At 42.1% G+C, this 21262-nt stretch overlaps 2 protein-coding genes across 7 annotated transcripts in view; one reads left to right on the top strand and one right to left on the bottom strand.

The window, feature by feature from the left end:
- MPPED1 (metallophosphoesterase domain containing 1) overlaps window positions 1-21262 on the top strand; it is a 435376-nt gene that overhangs the window by 149614 nt on the left and 264500 nt on the right. The window contains exon 1 of one of the 2 annotated variants that reach the window (XM_033951632.1): window positions 3159-3183. The exons of the other annotated variant lie outside the window; for it this stretch is intronic. The gene's annotated coding sequence lies outside the window, so the exon portion shown is untranslated. Of the gene's footprint in view, window positions 1-3158; window positions 3184-21262 lie in introns of those variants that run through there. 2 annotated transcript variants of the gene reach the window in all.
- The window catches only part of SCUBE1 (signal peptide, CUB domain and EGF like domain containing 1), a 545901-nt gene that overhangs the window by 505070 nt on the left and 19569 nt on the right, over window positions 1-21262 (bottom strand). For 3 of the 5 annotated variants that reach the window (XM_033951620.1, XM_033951621.1, XM_033951622.1), the window contains exon 1: window positions 2777-2904. The exons of 1 other annotated variant lie outside the window; for it this stretch is intronic. In XM_033951620.1, the coding sequence (XP_033807511.1) occupies window positions 2777-2864 (88 nt within the window). In that variant the 5' untranslated portion in view covers window positions 2865-2904. Of the gene's footprint in view, window positions 1-2776; window positions 2905-6755; window positions 6772-21262 lie in introns of those variants that run through there. One more of the 5 variants, XM_033951624.1, reaches the window with a different exon arrangement.

Here is a 21262-nt window from a genome sequence, read left to right as displayed (position 1 = left end):
CCTCAAGGAGGGACTTTGAGATCCCTGCGTTAGACCAACATTCACCTTTCAACAGAATCTGAACAGCATTCGACAACGTTTCGTCCTCCTCTCCACTCAGAAATCATTTGAAACAGTCGCAGAGCAAAACTTTCACATATGACCCACATGGCAGTAGTCACAAGGGTGATATGTGAGCTTTGCTACATTTTCAAATGGTTTCTTAGGAAAGAGGAGGACGAAACATTGAATGCTGTTCAGAGTCTGTTGAAAGGTGAACGTTGGCGCAACGTGTGAGGCGAGGGCAGCAACTACTCTTGAACAGAATTGCAAAAGTGATACATGGAGTACTGAGGAAGGCATTGTCTGCTGAAACACGGACTATGTCGGGTCCAGTTGTACATCACTTTACTTGTTGGTCTAGCTGTATACCATTTTCTTTGTGATTTTTTTAGGTGATTTTTAAATAAACATTTTTATATTTTATATACTCCTGGGTCAACCTCAATCTTGAGTGTGCACTTCCACTTATAGATTATCAACATTAATAAAAAGCAACAGCTGCTTTTATTTTTATACAAATGCCCTCAAAATTAAAAGTCAATTGAGCCAAAGAATATCACCGTGTTTAATGAGGAAGTCTAGTGGAAGAGATACCACCACATAAAAAAAAATCATTCAGGCTCATAATCAAAACAAAAAACCAAATCCAAGGAGGAAAACAAGGTTCAACTGTCTGCAGTGAAAAACAATCCAGAACAAACAAAGCAAAAAACTGCAGACCTTGTACACGATGCAGGCAGGCTTTATTATGACAAGTAAATTTAGGTTAAAAACCTTTTACCAGGTGAGGGACCCAACACGGTCCGTGTTTCGGACTAACCTTCGTCAGGGGTCCAATTTTGGTAAAGCAGAAAATTATCAAAAGAAAAAAGCCTTGGGTGATTAGCCGATAGGTGACATGCTGAAAAAACCGCCCGAGTGAAACCATATCCACTTCATTCTCTGCTTAGTTGAACTGAGAACTTTTCAGCACTCCCTCATATGAACCCTGGAAACTATCTCCCAAGAAGCTCGGTCATAAGGCAGCTAAGTAAAGTTGTAATTTAAACTACTTTAGCTGCATCACTAAATAAAATTCACTAGATGGAGCTGAGACCTCTAAAAGGTATCAGGTACAAACTTATGAGACTTTCCATGAAGCTATAGATATAATGCAGACACCATGAATCAGAAATTATAGGGCTCCTTTTACAAAGGCGCGTTAGCAGTTTAACGCACGTAATAGCGTGCACTAAACCGCCAGCCGCACTAGCCGCTACCGCCTCCTTTTGAGCAGGCGGTAGTTTTCCGGCTAGCGCAGGGGTTAGCACTCGGGCGGTTTTTTCAGCATGTCACCTATCGGCTAATCACCCAAGGCTTTTTTCTTTTGATAATTTTCTGCTTTACCAAAATTGGACCCCTGACGAAGGTTAGTCCGAAACACGGACCGTGTTGGGTCCCTCACCTGGTAAAAGGTTTTTAACCTAAATTTACTCATAATCAAAACATCCAGACTTCCAAAACCTGCCTAAATCAGCACGTCATAATAGCCGGGATCTCCAAGTGCCGATAATCAAAACCACCTTCTGGATGTACAGCAGGACTTCCAAGCTGCTGTGCTTCCAGAGCATGTTGGGAGGAGTTTGGGTGGGCTCTGGGCGGGCTCAGACTTAGACATCCTGCAGAGATAATCGACACTTTTGGCAGTTGTCCTGGATGGAATGTATACATTTTCAGTTAAACTTGTTTTAAAAGGGTATAAGTGTTAAAAAGGTAACCAAAGTCACCCAATAACCACTGCAGAGATAAAGTAAAGACCCACACACACTTCCCCGATGCTCACTGACCCTCTCACACCCACACAGAATACAAGCAAGGTGCCCCACTGCTCTGTTGCCATGTCTGGGTGGCCAGTCCATTACAGGACTGGCCCCTCCCATGTCCAAATGGTCTTGTTCTGGGTGTTTGGGACTTGGATGAAATTTTGGTCGAAAATGTGGTATAAATATAGACATCCTGGCCTTGGCATCCAGATAGTGGATTTTTTAAAAATATATTTATATATTTCTAGATGCATGGTGGTTTGCCTTTTGAAAATAGGCATTTTCTTACTGTCAACTTTGGATACCTAGCTTTATATGTCCAAATCGGACTTAAACATATGCTTTGAAAATGCCACTCTGCACCTCTATTAGGACCAATGAAGTAACATTAAAAAAACCAAACACAAAACCATAGATTTAATTAGTAACATCGTTTTTCAGGAAGAAAAATTACTCCAATTAAGTAATATATACATTTACAAAAGCTCTACATACAGTAAAAGGAAGCAAGTTAATTTTTTTCATTTGAATAAATGTGCATTCAAAATATTATGTTCAGATAAAACAATAGCAGTTTCTAACCTTCATAGGACAGACAAGGAGGCATCTGAATGTAATATATCAAGTTAGACTTTGTAAAAAAGCTGCATAGTTTCTATCTTTTCACACTTTATTGTTGAATTTTTCATAACAGGATTTTTTTCTGCCTATGTACTGCAGAAATAATGTTTCTCTTTTAAAACAATTCCATGAGATTTGTGCCATCATGCTTATAAAACATCAGGAGCATTCCACAGCAAGTTCTCAAACATTATTAATATGAAACCTAACATTTTTCCCACACCTTAGCAAGAGCTTCTATTTTTTTTCATTCTATAACCAATTCATGAGAAAATCAGAATTAAAAAAAAAAGAAACAAGCAATCTTTTACCTGGGACTCCATTGCCTTTCGTAAACCTGCCACTATATAAGAGGGCGAAAAACAAACAGAAGTGCCACGAAAAACAAACAATCCCCATGATAATGATATAATTCAATGCAGTTGGTGTGTTTCTTTGATAAAAGACGTACTTGGGACTGGCAGAATGGAGCGAGAGAAACGAACCAGCTGATAACCGGCTTCTGATTCGCTCAGGCCCAAGAAAAGTGGGCGGGAGAAGAAAGAGACGGGCCAATGAGTCTTGTACTTAGAAGCGGAGGGGTTAGGGGTGGATGCGAAGGGCTGAGAGCAGAACTTGGGGCTGGTTTTCCTTCCTGCTGTTTGCCTCTTTTAACATTCATTTGTGCCGTTTCACACTATTCCATCTCCCGCTACATGATCGGGACTAGGAAATTACTGTAATTTATTTCTAGTCACTTTATGGTACCTGCTGGCTTATTTGAAAAGATGATATTTGATATTTTTTTTAAAATCAGATGGTTTAAATGTTCTAATATGTAATTATTAGGTTTTTGTTGGTATTCTGAAAGAACAGACTTTCCTGGATACTAATATTGTTGACTTTGGAAAGGTTTATTTATGTTATTTTAGTCGCTCTAAATTGGTGCATTCTTCTATTCTCTGGGTTTCAAGATATACATATAGACTAAAAAGAAATGGGTATAGGCGGACTAGACGCTTTGGAGATGCAGTATTTCAGGAAACCCATCAACTGATCTCCTTTACCAAATCCTTCTCTTCTCCAGCTCACTCTCTCTCCCTCCAGATAGAAAGGTCGGTTTGTCTAATTTAGCACTACCACGATGTTCTGTGTAACATTTGGATACACTTCATATTCTGCTCAGAAGTTGTTTTGTTTTTTTGCAGTTTGTTTTCAAACATTTTCTTGAGCCACCACTGTAAAATAGTTCTGAATTTTTTATTTTATTAAAAAAAAAAAAAACACTTTGCAACTTTTAATTTATCTGTTCAATACAGATGCACCGCAAATGTACTTTTGCTATTGGGCATCATCATTACAATTTGAGCAAAATATACAGTGCTGCAATATTACTACTAAGCATCGGCACTAAAAAATTGGTTTGTCTTCAGAATTCTTGGCTGGTTTTTAAACCGTTTTATTAAAAAAAAATTTGGGCTGATTTTTAAACCGTTTTATTTTTTAAAAACTAAAGGTATGTTAAAACTTACATGTGGAAATTCACTATTTGTGTGTTAATTCGTAAATTAATACAAACTTTCAAGCAATTTTGCACACGCTTTGTGTGAATAAAATGAACGAACTAATGAATGCACACCCTTAATTTCTATTCTCTTTTTAGATATTTTCTTTAAACTTTACGTACAATAAGGGTACCCTTCTTAACGATTATTCAGAACTTTTATTATTCGCCGTGGGGATACAAATAGCGGAACTAGAACAAATGTAGTTTAAGTTATGTCTTTTCTGACAGACCGTTAATTTGAAACTTTCATAAATGATTGCAACTTCATGAACAATGAGCAAAATCTTCAGTATGGCTTTGTGCTTAATGCAGTTTAGTCTTCTATTAAATTAAACGCTTTTATTCTAAATTTTTTTTTGTGGTAAGGAATATCATTCATGTCTACTGATTTCATATGAATTACCAATTCTATTACTGTTTTGATTTAACTATATTTTGTGCAATTTGTTTACATTTTCAATGCTAAACAAAAACAATCCGTAATGAAAAAGTGAAGCTTCGATTTTAATCTATTGTTATAACTTTAAGTTCTCATTTGTGTACCATTATTTTGAGGAACACTGTCACTATGGGTTCCTTTTATGAAGCCGCGTTAGCGGCTTTAGCGCGTGTAACTTTTCATCACGTGCTAACCCCTGCGCTAGCCGGAAAACTACCGCCTGCTCAAAAGGAGGCGGTAGCGGCTAGTGCGGCTGGCGGTTTAGTGCACGCTATTACGTGCGTTAAACTGCTAACGCGCCTTTGTAAAAGGAGCCCTATAATTTCTGATTCATGGTGTCTGCATTATATCTATAGCTTCATGGAAAGTCTCATAAGTTTGTACCTGATACCTTTTAGAGGTCTCAGCTCCATCTAGTGAATTTTATTTAGTGATGCAGCTAAAGTAGTTTAAATTACAACTTTACTTAGCTGCCTTATGACCGAGCTTCTTGGGAGATAGTTTCCAGGGTTCATATGAGGGAGTGCTGAAAAGTTCTCAGTTCAACTAAGCAGAGAATGAAGTGGATATGGTTCAATCAATGATCTGAAACAATGTCAAAACATAGAATTTCATGTCTGCAAATTGGCACTAAACAAATAAGATAACAGTCTTCAGCTAGAGTGGCAAAATAATGCTCAGAATTTAGGAAGTTGGTTGGTTGGGCTGAGAACTTTTCAGCACACCCCTGTATTGTGCAGCTAAGGATACAATATTTTGTACTTATTTTGGATTCTCACCAGTCTTCTCTTATATAAGCTCATACAATATTACAAATGTATATATTTACTATATTTCATATTACTGGATGTAAATACAGTGTTCCCCCGAGAATTCGCGGTTCGCAAATCGCGGACTCACTCATTCGTGGTCTGCTCCGACTGCATCTTCCTGTCATGTCAAAGCAGCTCCTGATTGGTGTAGCCTGAGATTACTACAGGAAGAGGTGGTTGGAGCAGACCGCGAGTGATTTTCTTTACCCGCCGGCGTTTCAGCTGCCCTCTCTTGCCTCCCCTGCCTTTCGACAGACGAAAAACCGCATTTGCGTTTTTTTTAAATTTGCGGGGGTTCCTAGAACAGAACCCCCATGAATTTCTGGGGAGTACTGTATATACAATAAATTTATTGTGTGTGTTTTACAGCAAATCATATATACAGTATGTTATAGTGGAGGACTAGCCTCATGGTTGGTGCCAGTGGTGTAGCGAAGGTGAGAGGCGCCCGGGGCAGTGGTACTCCTCCCCCGCTCTCTTCTCCACTCCACTCCCACCTCCCCCCATCCTCTCTTGCTGCATGCATGCTGCTTCCCTTCCCCCGTACTTCTGCAACATTCCTGGCTCGAGCAGCAACCTCCAGTCTGCTGTCGCGCCAGCATCGGCTCTTCCTCTGACGTCACTTCCTAGGCACAAGTCCAGGAAGTGACATCAGAGGAAGAGCCGACACTGGCGCGACGGCAGACTGAGGGTTACTACTTGTGCCAGGAATGTTACAGAGGTATGGGGGAAGGGAAGTGGCGCACAGACGCAGCAGTGGGAGGTCAGGGTAGGGGAGGAGAGGAGGATGGGTGCTTGTACCCTCACCAAGACAGCACCCGTGGTGGACCACCCCCTGCCCCTCCCCTTACTACGCCACTGGTTTGTGCCTAATCTCTTTGTGGCTAAGGAGTAGCCTAATAATTAATGCAGAGTCTGCAGACATAACAAATATATCAATACATACTTAAAGATACAGTCATTTTAATTAAAAATATAACCATGTTAATGGCTCCTTTTCCGAAGCCGTGGTAGCGGCTTCAGCACGCACAACTTTTCATCATGCGCTAGCCAAAAAACTACCACTTGCAAAAGAGGAGGCGGTAGCGGCAAGCGCAGCCGACGGTTTAGCTTACGTTAATACACGCGTTAATCCGCTACCGCACCTTTGTAAAAGGAGCCCTAAATTAAAAACTTATAAATAGAGAAGTACATCAAACTATATCACAGTATATAAAAAACAACCACAGACATACTCCGTTAAACTAGTAACATAATAACAAAGTAAATGACGGAAAATAAAGACTCAAATGGTCCATCCATTCATGTTCCATAAATTAATCATTTAAACAAATTAATTTAATTTAAATAGTCATTTAAACAAATTAATAAATGATCAAGAATTAATAAAAACATCTACAAATTAAGCATAACTAAAAACAACCAAAAGAAAACAAATCAGGAACATAAATTGATTTGAATTATAAAAAATATAATATTAAATAGATACATACCAGCCACCTAGATGAAAACAGTGGGCTGTTCAATATCTCTGATAGTTTTCTAAAATAGGGAAGGAAAACAGAACATACACAAATACATATTCTAATCAGCTGTAAACTCTGAACATTGTTCATGAATTCTGCAATATATGCTATGCTTTCAGAGGGAAGAATAGTATCAATCAAATACCATGTGTATACCAAATATTGGGTGAGTGATTTGGTTATCTGCAGAGTCATCAAAGAAGCAGGAGAATTAGTGTCAATACAATACTATATATTTGCTAAATATCAGGCAGGTGATTCGGTTATCTACAATGTCATTGAAGGAACAGCTATAGCAAAAAAGGGGAAAACCCCCATCAATCTCTGAATCACTCACTTATTCCACGGACAGAATCCCTAACACTCCCACTCGCTTCTTCTACTCCCTTCAATACACATGAACCTCCACCTTCCCCTCCTAATGTACCCTCCAAACCAATTAACTTCACTGACCGGTATTTTTCCCTGTAAAAAAAAAAATACCCTCCTATTGTACACTCTTGTATATTCCTATTGTACTCCATTGTATATTCTGTCAACTTCATTGACCTGTACACTCCAAAAATTGTTAATTCTTGTCAACTTCAATGACATGTACATTCCAAAAATTGTTAATTCCAATGTTATCTTCGTTTGTAATCTTATTAATTGTTGTGAACCGCCTAGAACTCTCTGGGTATAGCGGTATACAAAATAAAGTTATTATTATTATTATTATTAATATTACTCATGGGAAAAAGAATTGATTCAACAAACAGAAATGAATTTGGACAGCCAAGGAAATTATATACACCCTGGCTGGCACAATTTTTAAAAACAATATTCAAGAGTATTTTAAAAATATGCCCTGACTGGCTGTCATCATGTGACCGGGCCGAACAGTATACCCGTCATATATCCACACACCCTCAGGCACCATAGTTCTCTGTAAAAACAACACACAACAGGGTTAAATACACATTTATTCATTCCCTTAAATCTATGACCAGGGGCCTTCCCAATACTCCTGGTCATTCCTCGGGTCCTCCCTGGACTCCGTCTCATCCAGGTTTTCTTAAGTCCTTCTTCCGACCCTCCATTGGCCCTTCAGGTCTTCAGCAGCTTCTGGTGCTATTACCGGTCACTCCGTCGGTTGCTACCATCCCAGTCAGTCCCTCCTCTGCACCGCTCCTCAGTTTTTTGGCCAATGCGCCTATAGTCTTTGGACTCTCCCAGTTTCTTTGTCACTCGGTTGTATCCTGTACACATGCACTGAGGGCTCTCCCAGCTCCTCAGTCATTTTCTTGCAGATGTACGCACTGAGGACTCACCTGGATTCTTCTTCACAGTCCTAACTCCAGTCGTCAAACCTAAAGCCCCTCAACTCCATGCTCTACCAGGCCCCTGGCTAATTCTTAGCTTCATCCTGCCAGTGTATAGGTCCTCACAGACCTTCTCACTTCTGTGCTGCACCAGTTCCCTCTGTCAGGACTGGTTAGTCTGGCCACTTTACTCTGCTGCACTGGGCCCCCTGTCAGCACCGGTCAGCAGTGGCCTTAAGGGCTTACCAGGAGTTAGGTACAAGCCAACATTCCTCTTCCTCCTCCTCCTCCACCTGAGGGCCACCCAGCTCCCAAAGGAGCTTCTGAGCTCTGTGCTGGGAGCTATTTTTTTCAGCACCACAATCCATTCAGGGTGAGTGGACAGCTCCCAGCAACACTTGCAACTCTATGCAGATTAGCTCTTCACTCAAGCTCAATGAGCTCTACTACTTGGGCTCCCTCCGCTGGCCAGTGACAGGTACTCTACTCTGCCACACTGGCACAGCCATACACCTGTAGCCCATTCAATGCCCATAGCACAGGCCCTCCCACACCCCTCTCCCTCCCTGGTACCCTCCTACCCTGGGAATCCCCATCTATGTCTCAATATCTTCTCCCTCCTGCCCCCCCCATAACACCCAGGCCTCATGTTGTGGTCCACTGTAGCTCCAAACCGTGCTCAATAGCACACTCAGTGGCTGGCCACAAAATAACACCCTGTCGTGTGGCCCGGACTGGAGCCACCCTGCAGGACCGGATTCCAAACAGGAACCAAAAAGAAAAGAAAAAAACCAGATAACAAAAGTCACCACGATTATTCTTCAAAGACAAAATAATATCAGATTTTATTTCTCTTTTGTCCCAAGGTAAGTAGGCTTTCCAAAACAGATGACAAACTTGTCAGAATGTTCTTCCTTACAATAACACAAAAAGTAGAAAACAAAACCAGCAAATAACAGTCCAAATAAAGGCATTAATTTGCTCTCAGCAATGTTTCTATTTTAGTTGTGGCAGAGGGTTTAATTGCCCCCAGCCTTAGGGTTGTCTGCTCTAAAGCAGGCAGCTTCCAAAACACAAACAAATATAGTTCAGTGCAGACATTCAGCACAAGTATCTCAAAAGTTCACACAAGCCTCTGGCCAGTTCCAGTCACTGCCAGGTCAGGAGAGTGATAGGTTTTGCGAAATAAAGCCTCTAGACCGGCTTTCAAAAATTCCCTCCCAGGGTGTTAGCAAAACCTCTCCCAAATACAATCACCCCTTAGCTTGCATTCAAAAGAAAAATTGTTTCTTTAAACAGTCCATAAACACCAACCTCATTCACTGCTTGAGGGTGAAAGCACAGTTCACCTGCATGGGTTCAACAAACTCAGGAGCAAACTCTGTCAGGCTTTCTTCCACATCCATGTTCTGACCTTCTAGAAAAGTTAATTCCTCAGCCTGACCAGCCTCTATCACCTCCATAGGCATAGGCTTGTTGCACCTGCTTGGCTCCAGGGACTCTCTAGGGAGAAAGGGCTTAAAACCTCTCCCTAGCTGGCTTCCCTTCCTGTTCTCTGTAACAGGTTTATATACCTTGGGACAACGCCCTGCTGTGTCAGCCCTGGCAGTGTTCCAAGGGCCTCTTGGGCTCCCCCGGTGGTCAATGTAATTATCTACCTCAGAAACAACCTGTCCCTTCCCAATTCCTCCCCGGGATTTCTTTTTTACTTCTTTTCTCTCTGTCCTGACTGGGACCTGAACAGGGAGAATACCTGGCTGGTCACATACCCCCACCCTTAAACGGTGCTTATCCCTATAAGCATCAGTAGGTACAGAATTTTCAGGTATACGGGACAGTATGTCAACATTAGTGTTCAGGCGACCCGGGCGGTGGACCACGGTGAACCTGAAAGTTTGTAGTGCTAGGTACCATCTGGTAAGGCGAGCATTGTTATTTCGCATGGTACCTAGCCATTTAAGGGCAGCATGGTCCATTACCAACGTGAATGGCCGCTCCCCTAAATAGTGGTCAAGCGTCTGCATCGCCCACTTTGCAGCCAAACACTCTAATTCTACTACAGCATAGTTCCTCTCATTGGGATGTAGTTTCCTGCTTAAATACAAGATGGGATGCTCTATGCCGTGACTCTCCTGGCTTAGAATAGCACCCAATCCACAACCTGACGCATCCGTCTGAAGGATCAAGGGTTTGTTGTAATCGATGGCGGTAAGAACAGGTTGTTCACACAGACTGTCCTTCAGATCCTGAAAAGCTTTTACCCCATCAATTTCCCATTGTAAGGTATCTGGGACATCCTTTTTTAGCATATTTGTAAGTGGGGTAGCCCTGGTGGCAAAGTTAGGTATAAATCTCCTGTAATAGCCTAACAAACCTAAGAACCCTCGCATTTGTTTCTTTGTGTTAGGCTGAGGATAATCCTGAATACACCGCACCTTATCCACTAAGGGTTTGACCTGACCCCTACCCACTGTATATCCTAAGTATTTAACCTCTCTCTGGCCTAGAAAACACTTTTTGGGGTTCACTGTAAAGCCTGCACTCCTAAGTGCCTCCAATATGGAAGTGACATGTTCAAGATGTTGATGCCAGGAGGGGGAGTAGATGACAATGTCATCGAGGTATGCCTCTGCATAGGCGTGATGTCCCCTCAAAACTTCATTTACCGCCCTTTGGCAAGTAACAGCTGCCCCATGCAGTCCAAATGGAATGCGGGTGAACTGGTACAAGCCATAGGGAGTGCTAAAGGCAGTCTTAGGTTTAGCACTAGTGGTCAAAGGAATTTGCCAGTAGCCCTTGGTGAGGTCAATAGTCGTAAGGTACTGGGCCTGGCCTAAACGATCCAGGAGCTCGTCCACCCGAGGCATCGGAAAGGCATCGAATTGCGATACTTCATTAACTTGCCGAAAGTCAATGCAGAACCGAGGGGAGCCATCAGCCTTCGGAACTATAACTATTGGGCTACACCAAGGACTTTGTGAGGGCTCAATGACTCCGAGAGACAACATCTCCTGCACTAGCTCATTAACTAACCTTTTCTTCTCCTCTGAGAGCCGATAGGGACGAACTCTAACTACCTTACCAGGACTTGTAATTATGTCATGGGTAACCCCTTTAGTGCGTCCTGGTATGGATGAGAATACATCAGGGAACCTCTTAATAAGAGCCTGTACTTGTTGGATTTGAGGCGCCGACAGTTCTTCCCCTATGTTTACTTTTTCAGCTTGTCCCAAGTCTGCTACCTGAGGTCCCAGATCATCCTCCTGGTATCTTTGTGCCACTAGAGCTAAGGTTTCCCTATCTCTCCAGGGCTTAAGTAGATTAATGTGATAAGTTTGCAGGTGTTTCTTCTCATCTCTCACCCTATAATTTACAGGGCCTACTTTCTCTACCACCGTGGCTGGCCCTTTCCAGTGGGCTAGGAACTTATGCGGGTCGGATGGTACGAGTATAAGTACCCTATCACCGACTTCCAATTGGCGATCTTTAGCCTTCCTATCGTAATAGGTCTTTTGTTTGTTTTGGGCCAATTCTAAATTTTCTCTCCCCAATCCAGCCACTTGAGCTAGTCTCTGTTTAAGTTGAGATAAATGAGATAACACATCCAGTTCGGTCTCCTTCGGTGGGTCCCAACCCTCCTTTACAATATCAAGCAGCCCTCTGGGAACTCGTCCATATAACATTTCAAAGGGACTGACCCCCAAAGAGTCCTGAACCCTTTCACGGGCAGCAAATAAAACATAGGGAATAAACAGGTCCCAATCCCTCATATTCCCTTTTAGTCCCTTCTTTAACATATGTTTGAGAGTCTGATTGAACCGCTCCACTAAGCCATTTGCCTGCGGGTGATAGGCAGAGGTTTTAATGTGCCTTATCCCCAGATCTCTCCAAAATCCTCCCATCTCCTTGGATAGGAAGTTACTCCCACGATCAGACAGTACCTCCCTGGGAAAACCAATACTACAAAATAATCCCATCAACTCCTTCATGAGGGCTTTAGAAGTTGTTTTTCGAAGAGGGAAAGCCCAAGGAAATCTTGTGGCCACATCCATTACCACAAAGATAAAACTATACCCCCTTACCGTTCTTTCCAATGGCCCTATTATGTCCATGGCTAATCTTTTGAGAGGTTCATCTATCACAGGGATCGGAATTAAGGGGACTCGAGGTGGCCGATCCATAGTCAGCTGTTGACAGACAGGACAGGTCTTACAAAATTCCTCCACCTCTTGTCTCATCCTCGGCCAGAAAAACCTGCCCAATATCTGGGTCTGCGTCCCTAGTACCCCCTTATGTCCCGCTAATGGGGAATCATGAGCTAGTTGCAAGACAATCTTCCTAAACCCTTTTGGGACTACCAATTGTTCCTTCTTTTCCCCTGACCGTTCTGGGCAAGGTTCTATCTTATAAAGAAGACCCCTTCTAATCTTAAATCCGGCGTTTCTCGATTGGGGACCTGTAGCCTGTTGCCACAGATCTTGCAAAGACGGGTCAGCCCGTTGTTCCCTAAGAAATGTGGGAAAGGAATCCATTATTTCTTGAGGGAGACCTGGGAACTCCTGCGTCTGACCCACCTTTTGCAAGGCCTGGGTACGTTGTTGCTGCTGCCTTCTCTTTTGAACCCTTGAGGCTCTTGCCGGTTTTTGAGAAGGTCTTTCTATAACACCCTCTTGGAATGGGAACACTTTCCCTAGTTCTGTCTCTGTACTTGCAGTAGGTAAACCCTGCGAACGCGTATTAACCAACCCGTGTTTAGTATCTAAACACATTCGCAATCCTGGCCAATCCTGACCCAGGATCAGGTCATACGGAGCACCGGGTACTAAAGCTACAGATACTTGGTAAACTCTATTTTGGTGTAGGATTGTGGTGGGCCTAAGTGCATAATGAACGCTATCTCCGTGTATGCATTTAATAACTACCCTTTCCCCTTTTGAGGTCCCTCTCTCCCCAGGAAATACTTTTTCCCAGAAGCCTACCGACATCATCGACTGATCGGCCCCGGTGTCGATCAATGCTATTGTCTCGTGTCCACCTATAGACACTGTTGTAGTGCATGCATTTTTTTGCCTTTGTTCATGGATACTTATTTTGTTCTTCCTAGTATCCCCCTTGGCCTTCAGGCTGGATAGGTTTACTACCCTACAACCACCTTGTGTATGTCCTAACCGCCCACACCTAGAACACTTCCTTTTACTTCGTGGGTCGTTAGGTCGGGATACAGGCATAGGGGACGCCTTAAGGAAGGGTTCCTTATTCCTCCATACACCTAACCCCCTTGGTGAGTGTGCTTGCAGCGGGATTTTCATAGGCGCTACCTCTGAGAGTCCCTGGATACCCGGCAAGGTGTCTACACCTTCCAAGCCCCATCCTAGCACCTCGGGAGTAAGAACAACTTCAAGGTCGTCTCTGGTTGTAGACTCTGACCATTTTAAATGAGGCGATATATTAAGTCCTACCGGAGCTGCAGAATGTACCCTTGCAGGTCCCTGGTCAGCTGGAGCGGTAGTGTTCTGTTGGAGTAGTTGGGCAAACACTCTGGCCTGCTCCCGAACAGCGATCATTAATGTTCCATACTGCTGCATCATAGTGTCCTGCCGGGTTTGCCATCGAGCCTCACTGCTCCTTAATATCTCCTGCAGCTCCTGGGCTTGCCTCTGGTCCTCCTCGGCTACCGCTGCAAAAATCTGGGACTGCTCCATAGCATGTACCTGAAAGGCAAACAAAAAGAAAAGGAACCCAAGTGTGGCCGTTTGGTAAGAGTGTCCTCCCCTTACTAGCCTCCCCAGCTTCCAGTCCTCCCCAACCAGCACCACTTTATCCTCACCAGCTACCCCTAGATACCCTTACCGGAGGTACTGGTGAGTCTTCGCATTCGTGCTGATTGGGTGCACCGCCCGTGCTGTATCCGGTCTGGAACTGGTTTCCGGCTCGGTCCACAGGTCCCTCCGGTCCTTCTGGAACAGGGCGTTGAAACTCTGGAACTCAGGTCCGGCTCTCTCCACCTTTGATCACCCACTGGCTCCTCGCCGCTCTCCACAGGATATTCAGCTGTCTTTGATTCCTGATTTCCGGCTTCCGGTTGGAAACCCCTCCTCCGAAACGGACACAGGAACTCCAGACAAAGTTTTCCAAAAACACTATGTTTCTCCAAACAAAACAACTTGGTTAATAGTTCAACGATCCTCATATAACATCCAGGATACACAAGTCCAAAATGGCAAAGCAAAAGAAAAACCTTTTTTTTTTTTTTTTTTTTTTTCAATTGCAGTTCCTCGGGTGTCCTGCAGGAGGTGCTATATCCCACTTCTGATACCAAACTATGTGGTCCACTGTAGCTCCAAACCGTGCTCAATAGCACACTCAGTGGCTGGCCACAAAATAACACCCTGTTGTGTGGCCCGGACTGGAGCCACCCTGCAGGACCGGATTCCAAACAGGAACCAAAAAGAAAAGAAAAAAACCAGATAACAAAAGTCACCACGATTATTCTTCAATGACAAAATAATATCAGATTTTATTTCTCTTTTGTCCCAAGGTAAGTAGGCTTTCCAAAACAGATGACAAACTTGTCAGAATGTTCTTCCTTACAATAACACAAAAAGTAGAAAACAAAACCAGCAAATAACAGTCCAAATAAAGGCATTAATTTGCTCTCAGCAATGTTTCTATTTTAGTTGTGGCAGAGGGTTTAATTGCCCCCAGCCTTAGGGTTGTCTGCTCTAAAGCAGGCAGCTTCCAAAACACAAACAAATATAGTTCAGTGCAGACATTCAGCACAAGTATCTCAAAAGTTCACACAAGCCTCTGGCCAGTTCCAGTCACTGCCAGGTCAGGAGAGTGATAGGTTTTGCGAAATAAAGCCTCTAGACTGGCTTTCAAAAATTCCCTCCCAGGGTGTTAGCAAAACCTCTCCCAAATACAATCACCCCTTAGCTTGCATTCAAAAGAAAAATTGTTTCTTTAAACAGTCCATAAACACCAACCTCATTCACTGCTTGAGGGTGAAAGCACAGTTCACCTGCATGGGTTCAACAAACTCAGGAGCAAACTCTGTCAGGCTTTCTTCCACATCCATGTTCTGACCTTCTAGAAAAGTTAATTCCTCAGCCTGACCAGCCTCTATCACCTCCATAGGCATAGGCTTGTTGCACCTGCTTGGCTCCAGGGACTCTCTAGGGAGAAAGGGCTTAAAACCTCTCCCTAGCTGGCTTCCCTTCCTGTTCTCTGTAACAGGTTTATATACCTTGGGACAACGCCCTGCTGTGTCAGCCCTGGCAGTGTTCCAAGGGCCTCTTGGGCTCCCCCGGTGGTCAATGTAATTATCTACCTCAGAAACAACCTGTCCCTTCCCAATTCCTCCCCGGGATTTCTTTTTTACTTCTTTTCTCTCTGTCCTGACTGGGACCTGAACAGGGAGAATACCTGGCTGGTCACAATGTACAGCCACCCATACAACTCTAATCCCCAACAGCTAGTACAACTCCCCCACAAACAATCCTACCCTCACATTCCATCCCAACCCCATCCCCCACACTTCATATAAAGGATGCTATATATACCTCTCACCATATACCCATTATAATTTATAGTGAGCCTTCTGAACTCCCCCCAAACTACTATACCCACTTGTTTACCACCCCAATAGTCCTTATGGCTGAAGGTGGCACTTATATGGCAGTATAATAGGGTTTTGATGAGGTCATAGTTAATTCCGTAGATGTTGCAGTTCAAGTGCCTTATGGGTCTGGCTCCTCCTCTCTATGGATCACTAGCCCACCTATATGGCTACTTAAAACACCTGTGTGATGCTCTACTAGGATTTCCCTTACCAGATGCTGCTGTTTCATGGACAGGTATGTACTGTTTTATTCAGAGATTTGAGGGGTGGGAGGGGGGTCAGTGACCACTGAGGGAGTGTGGAAGGGATCATCTGGTTAGTTTGGATACCTTTATGGACGTCTTGGGAAGGGTTTGATTATCCCCGCTGCTTGGCTGGCCCAGACCTTCTCTCTGATGCCAGAATTGCTGGGGGGAAGGCTTGTGGCCTCGATTGCACACGCCTGGCCCTCCCCTTCCCTTCCTGTAATTGTGGCACCAGCAGGGCTGTAATTAAATGTAGTGGGCGGTGAATGGCGGCGGACCGGGGGAAGGAGGATCATTGGCGGGTCAGCTTGGGGCAAGGCAGGCTTCGGCACGGCTTCGGGGGAGGGTGAGAGGTAATTAAATAGATCAGGTGGTGGGGGTCGGCTTGGGGGCAGGCAGGCTTTGGCGTGGCTTCAGGGGAGGGAGGGAGGGGGCACTAACTTGGGACATAGGAAGGAGAGAGGGAGGGAAGGAATAGAAAGGGACAATTGGGCCTGAGTGCAGAAAGAAAGGATGCACAGTCAGAAGGAAATGCAACCAGAGACTCATGAAATCACCAGATAACAAAGGTAGGAAAAATTATCTTATTTTCAATTTAGTGATCAAAATGTGTCAGTTTTGAGAATTTATATCTGCTGTTTATATTTTGCACTATATTTGTCTATTTTTCTATAGTTGTTACTGAGGTGACATTGCATATTTTAAAGTCCTCTGCCTTGGCATCTTTGAAAACCCCCAAAATATAAATAATTAACATTTTCGTTGTGTACAGTGTGCTTTGTTTTTTTTTTATTGTGTGGTTACCATTATGTATTAATAAGTTTATTTTGTGTGTATATGAAAAATTGATGGAAGAAATTGCATTACAATTAATATTATTATTAGGGGGTGGAGTCAGAGGCAGAGTTTAAGTGAGTTCGGGGTAGAGTTTGGACGGGGGTACTTGGTTGGTATTTGTTAGGCTTAGGGGGTACTTGGCTTGAAGATGTTGAAAAACACTGAACTAGCCCACCCACCAGGCTATTTAACAGACCTGTGTGCAGCTCTATTAGGCTTTCCTATACTAGGTGCTGATGTTCTGGAGATAGGTATGTACATTTTTATTGTGATCTATGCAGTGGAGTGAGGAGGTAAGTGAACACTAGGAGAGTGTGTGTGGGGGGGATTTACTTTGTCTCTGCAGTGGTTATCTGGTCACTTTGGATATCTTTTGGGCACTTATACCTATTTTTACATTATCTAAGTGATAACGTATAAATTCCATCCAGGAAGTCTCGTAAAACTTTTGATTATCTCTGCAGGATGACTAAGTATAGGTTGGCCCCTATCCTGCCCACATCCCACCCTAATCACTCCTCCAGATATGCCCCTTTTAGCTCTGGGTATATGACATTCAGAGGCCTAAAAAGTCCCTGGATATGTCAAAAAATAGGTTTATCGGTACTTGGATGACTTGTCTTTTAGGTCATCCAAGTGCTGACTTGGGCGGGTTTTTAGATGTGTCTAAGTTTCAATTATGAGTCCCTTGCTGTTTAAAGAAATACAAGATCTAAGATTTTGAGGCAGTTGATAGCTCCTCAAGTGCTGCAGAAAGAAGTCTTTGTGGCTAAAAATGATTGTGAAGGTCATTTTGGATTGGAAGGTACATTTCAACCAATAGACATTAGAGAAGCTCACACTTGAACTTTGTCTCCCCACCGGTTAGAGGATGCAAACTTTAAAAAATATCATCAACATCTTTTTTCGTATCATGTAGCATTATGGGGTAAAGATTTGGAAAAATTGCTTTTGCTTACTAATACTTATGAGGAATTTAGGAGACACCTAAAAATATATTTGTTCCTGAAGGACTTAGGTAGCTGATTTCAAAATTTTATACAGTGATTGATCTTTACAGTTTTAGTTATGAGCTTTTAGCTTTGTAAGTTTTATTCAATCTGTATCATTTTTAATTGTTGTTAACCGCATAGAACTTTACGGTCCTGCGGTATATAAACTTATTATTATTATTAAAGAATGTAAGAAGATCCTATTTTTGGATTGGTATTGCCCGTGATATAAAAGCCTGGATATTAGCATGCAAAATTTGTGAAATTGGAAAAAATTCATATATAGAGAGAGAGAGCTCCAATGAAATGCTTCCAAGCTAAATTTCCTCTTGAAATACTTGCAATCTTAGAACCAAGTCATAATGGTATGGAAAATGTCCTAGTCATGACAGATATGTTTTTACTTTTCACCCTAGCAGTTCCAACAAGAAATCAAATGGCCAAAACTACAGCTCAAGCAATAGTAAAACACTGGATAATCCATTATGGTTACCCTACTCGTATTCATTCTGAACAAGGTAGAAATTTTGAGTCTGCAGTTATCAGGCAATTATGTAAACTTTATGGAATGACCAAAACTCATACATCATATCATCCTCAGTGAACTGCAACATGTGAGCATTTCAACAGAATGTTGCATGACATGTTAAAAAAATTGTCTTATGAAAGAAAAGAAAATGGGCTGAACATCTTCCACAATTAGTTTTTGCTTACAATAGTCACATTCATTCATCAACTGGATATTCCCCATTCTTTATACCTATTGGAAGACTACCTTGGGATTTACATACAAACACCATGGACGTTGAAACAGAAGATTTGGATGAATGGGTGAAGGAGTATCAAAAGAAGTTACAGATGGCTTATAAAATTGCAGAACAAACATCATATCAGTCTAGAGAAGCACAAAAACAAAATTTTGATCAGAGGAAGAAAGGGGTACTGATCAAATTGGGAGATAGAATGTTATTGCACAAGCACTACAGAGGCAGGCATAAAATCCAGAATGTCTGGGGTAGTGATTGAAGTTTTTGAACCAGACAGGTTACTTATATGGCATTAAATCCTCAAATGGTGTAATTAAAATTGTACACTATAACCAGATACTATTAGTAATTTTTCCTAAAGAGGAAGATGCTTTGCCCATGGTGATTAATACTTCAGATGTAATTACAACAGATAATGAAAGTGTTTGTTCAGAAGTTGCTGCTGCTGTTGATTCTGATTGTTGGGTTACTGTACCTTATGTGGTTCCTGTAAATTCTAATTGTATACCCAATTCAAGTGCATCTGGCAGGTCAGAAAGTACATCTGGAAGAAGATGTGCTTAGTATATCTAGCCCAATAGCAGCGAGTAAGATGTGCTTAGGCAGCACCTATATGGCAGTATAGAAGGATTTTGGTGGGTTTTGATGGGCTCATAGTTAATACCAGAGGAATGATGCCTAAATATATCCGAGAAAATTATATGGGATTCTCAGACTGAATGTTTTGACAGTATTTAGAACAGTTAATCTGTAAGGTTCTACCTAAACTTGTATCTTTTGAGTAGTGCTAGTTGTTACACAGCATGATTCTAAACTAACTTGAGTAATTGAAGAATGTATGATTATCACTTCAGTAGTTACAATATAAAGAAAATAAGATGATATTTGATGTTGAGGATAACATCATCTTAAAGCCAGGTAAAATGTAACAGGAAGAAAATAATAATAAATTTAGAGCACTTACAGGGGAGAGGCAGAAGGGAAAGTGGCTGGGCCTATGCACAGATCCTGGGAGCTGGGGGAGATAAGAAATATTAGACAGAGAGTCTGTGGCAAGAAGCTTGGGAGAAGCTGTACTTAATAGCAGCTGTCTCATTAAGAGCCCCAGAATTGTTATTGTGTGCTGGAGGAGAGCAGAGAACTTAAGGCAGCACAAGGAGTTGGTGAGGAAATGGTATGTGGCTGCTGAGTAAAAATTTATATGTCAGCTCTGGAGTTTGTGTGTGTGTGTGTAAGGAGTGAATATTTTTGAAATAATATTTCCTGCAAATGATTGATTTCATGAGAAATTCTGCAAATTAAGCCTGCCTTCAGGCTGTTGAGCTGAGGTGTGTAATAAGAAGGCTGTGAAGGAGGGTACAGCTGAATTTGTTTGAGTTGTGGATCAAGAACTTATCTGATAACTGTTGGTTGGTTCTCATGATTTATTGAGTCATATTTCAAAGGAAAATTGATAAGAACTTTTCAAGTGTGTTTCAGAATTTAAACTGGATTTTTGTGACTCCTGTTGCTAAAAAAAAGAAGTATTAAGTACTGTACTGGGAAATAGAGAATCTTAATCCCTTCACTGTGTAAGACCACTTATTCAACTCAGAATGCCTAATATTATTTTCGTTTAAAACAATTTTTTGTATTTAATTTAGCATTCAGCTGTTTTTTGCTGCAGTGCTGGAGTGCTTTCATGCAGTCTTTTTTGATTACTAAGATGCTGAGACCTTAAGAAGTATACACAATTGTGTAAAGCTTGGAGAATCTGAAAATGTTTGAGTGATAATGCAAGAAAAAGGACCAAGTCTTAGAAATAATCAAGAAGATGCTGATTCAAATGCAACAAACCACATCTTTCTATCACTCCATTTGCCAGAAATATATCATTTCAAGTAACAATATAATTCAGCAAATAAATAGAACCCAACTGACATTGTTGCCTTGTTTCTCAAGTAAGCATGCATTGAAACTTGGAACCTTTTCTTAAATTGTGACACATTTTTGAAAGCTAAAGGTTCTTTTGAGAACTGACAGTATAAAGCCTTAAGAGTGATCTCTTGTCTTAGAATTCTAAGTTATGTGGTGCAGAGCTGTTTCTAACAGTATTCCTGTTATACTAGCAGACTCTGTGTGAGAAAGTTGCAAGATTGTGAGGTAATTACTGCGGAATTTAATTATGTCTGAATCAAAAATATCTTCATATACAGATGAGGTGGCTTGGATATTGTGTGAATATGTGTGTTAAAAATCTGTAAGCTCATTTCATATCAGAAGCAATTATCTGCTCATTTGCACATATAGTTCGAAATACATTGCCTCCCTCATCAATTGAATATGATGATATAGCAAACTGTGACAACATCCTGTACCCCTCTTGAATAGGATTGACACACTTGGGGCAAATCAGTGATCCCTCACAGAATCAAAGGGGAGAGATTGATGGCAATAATAGTATTAAGCAAGATATTGAGGGGCCCATATCCTAATATGTGTGAGCAACCCCTTGCCTGGGATACCCACAGAAAGACACCAATATATATAAATAAAAGATGAAGCTGAATGATATAGAAATGCTTTAGAGAGTCAGTGGCGTACCAAGGGGGGGGGGGGGGCGGTCCGCCTCAGGTGCAAGGCCCAAGGGGGTGTTCAGTTGGCCACTTACCGGGCAATAGGCTGCCGCCGGGGAAAGGTTGCCATTGCCATCAACAGAAAGAAGCCGGCGC

This window comes from Geotrypetes seraphini, chromosome 7, assembly GCF_902459505.1.
Source record: "Geotrypetes seraphini chromosome 7, aGeoSer1.1, whole genome shotgun sequence".
Taxonomy (NCBI): Eukaryota; Metazoa; Chordata; class Amphibia; order Gymnophiona; family Dermophiidae; genus Geotrypetes; species Geotrypetes seraphini.
The sequence above is the reverse complement of the archived record's forward strand: the minus strand, read 5'-3'. Positions and strand labels throughout refer to the sequence as shown.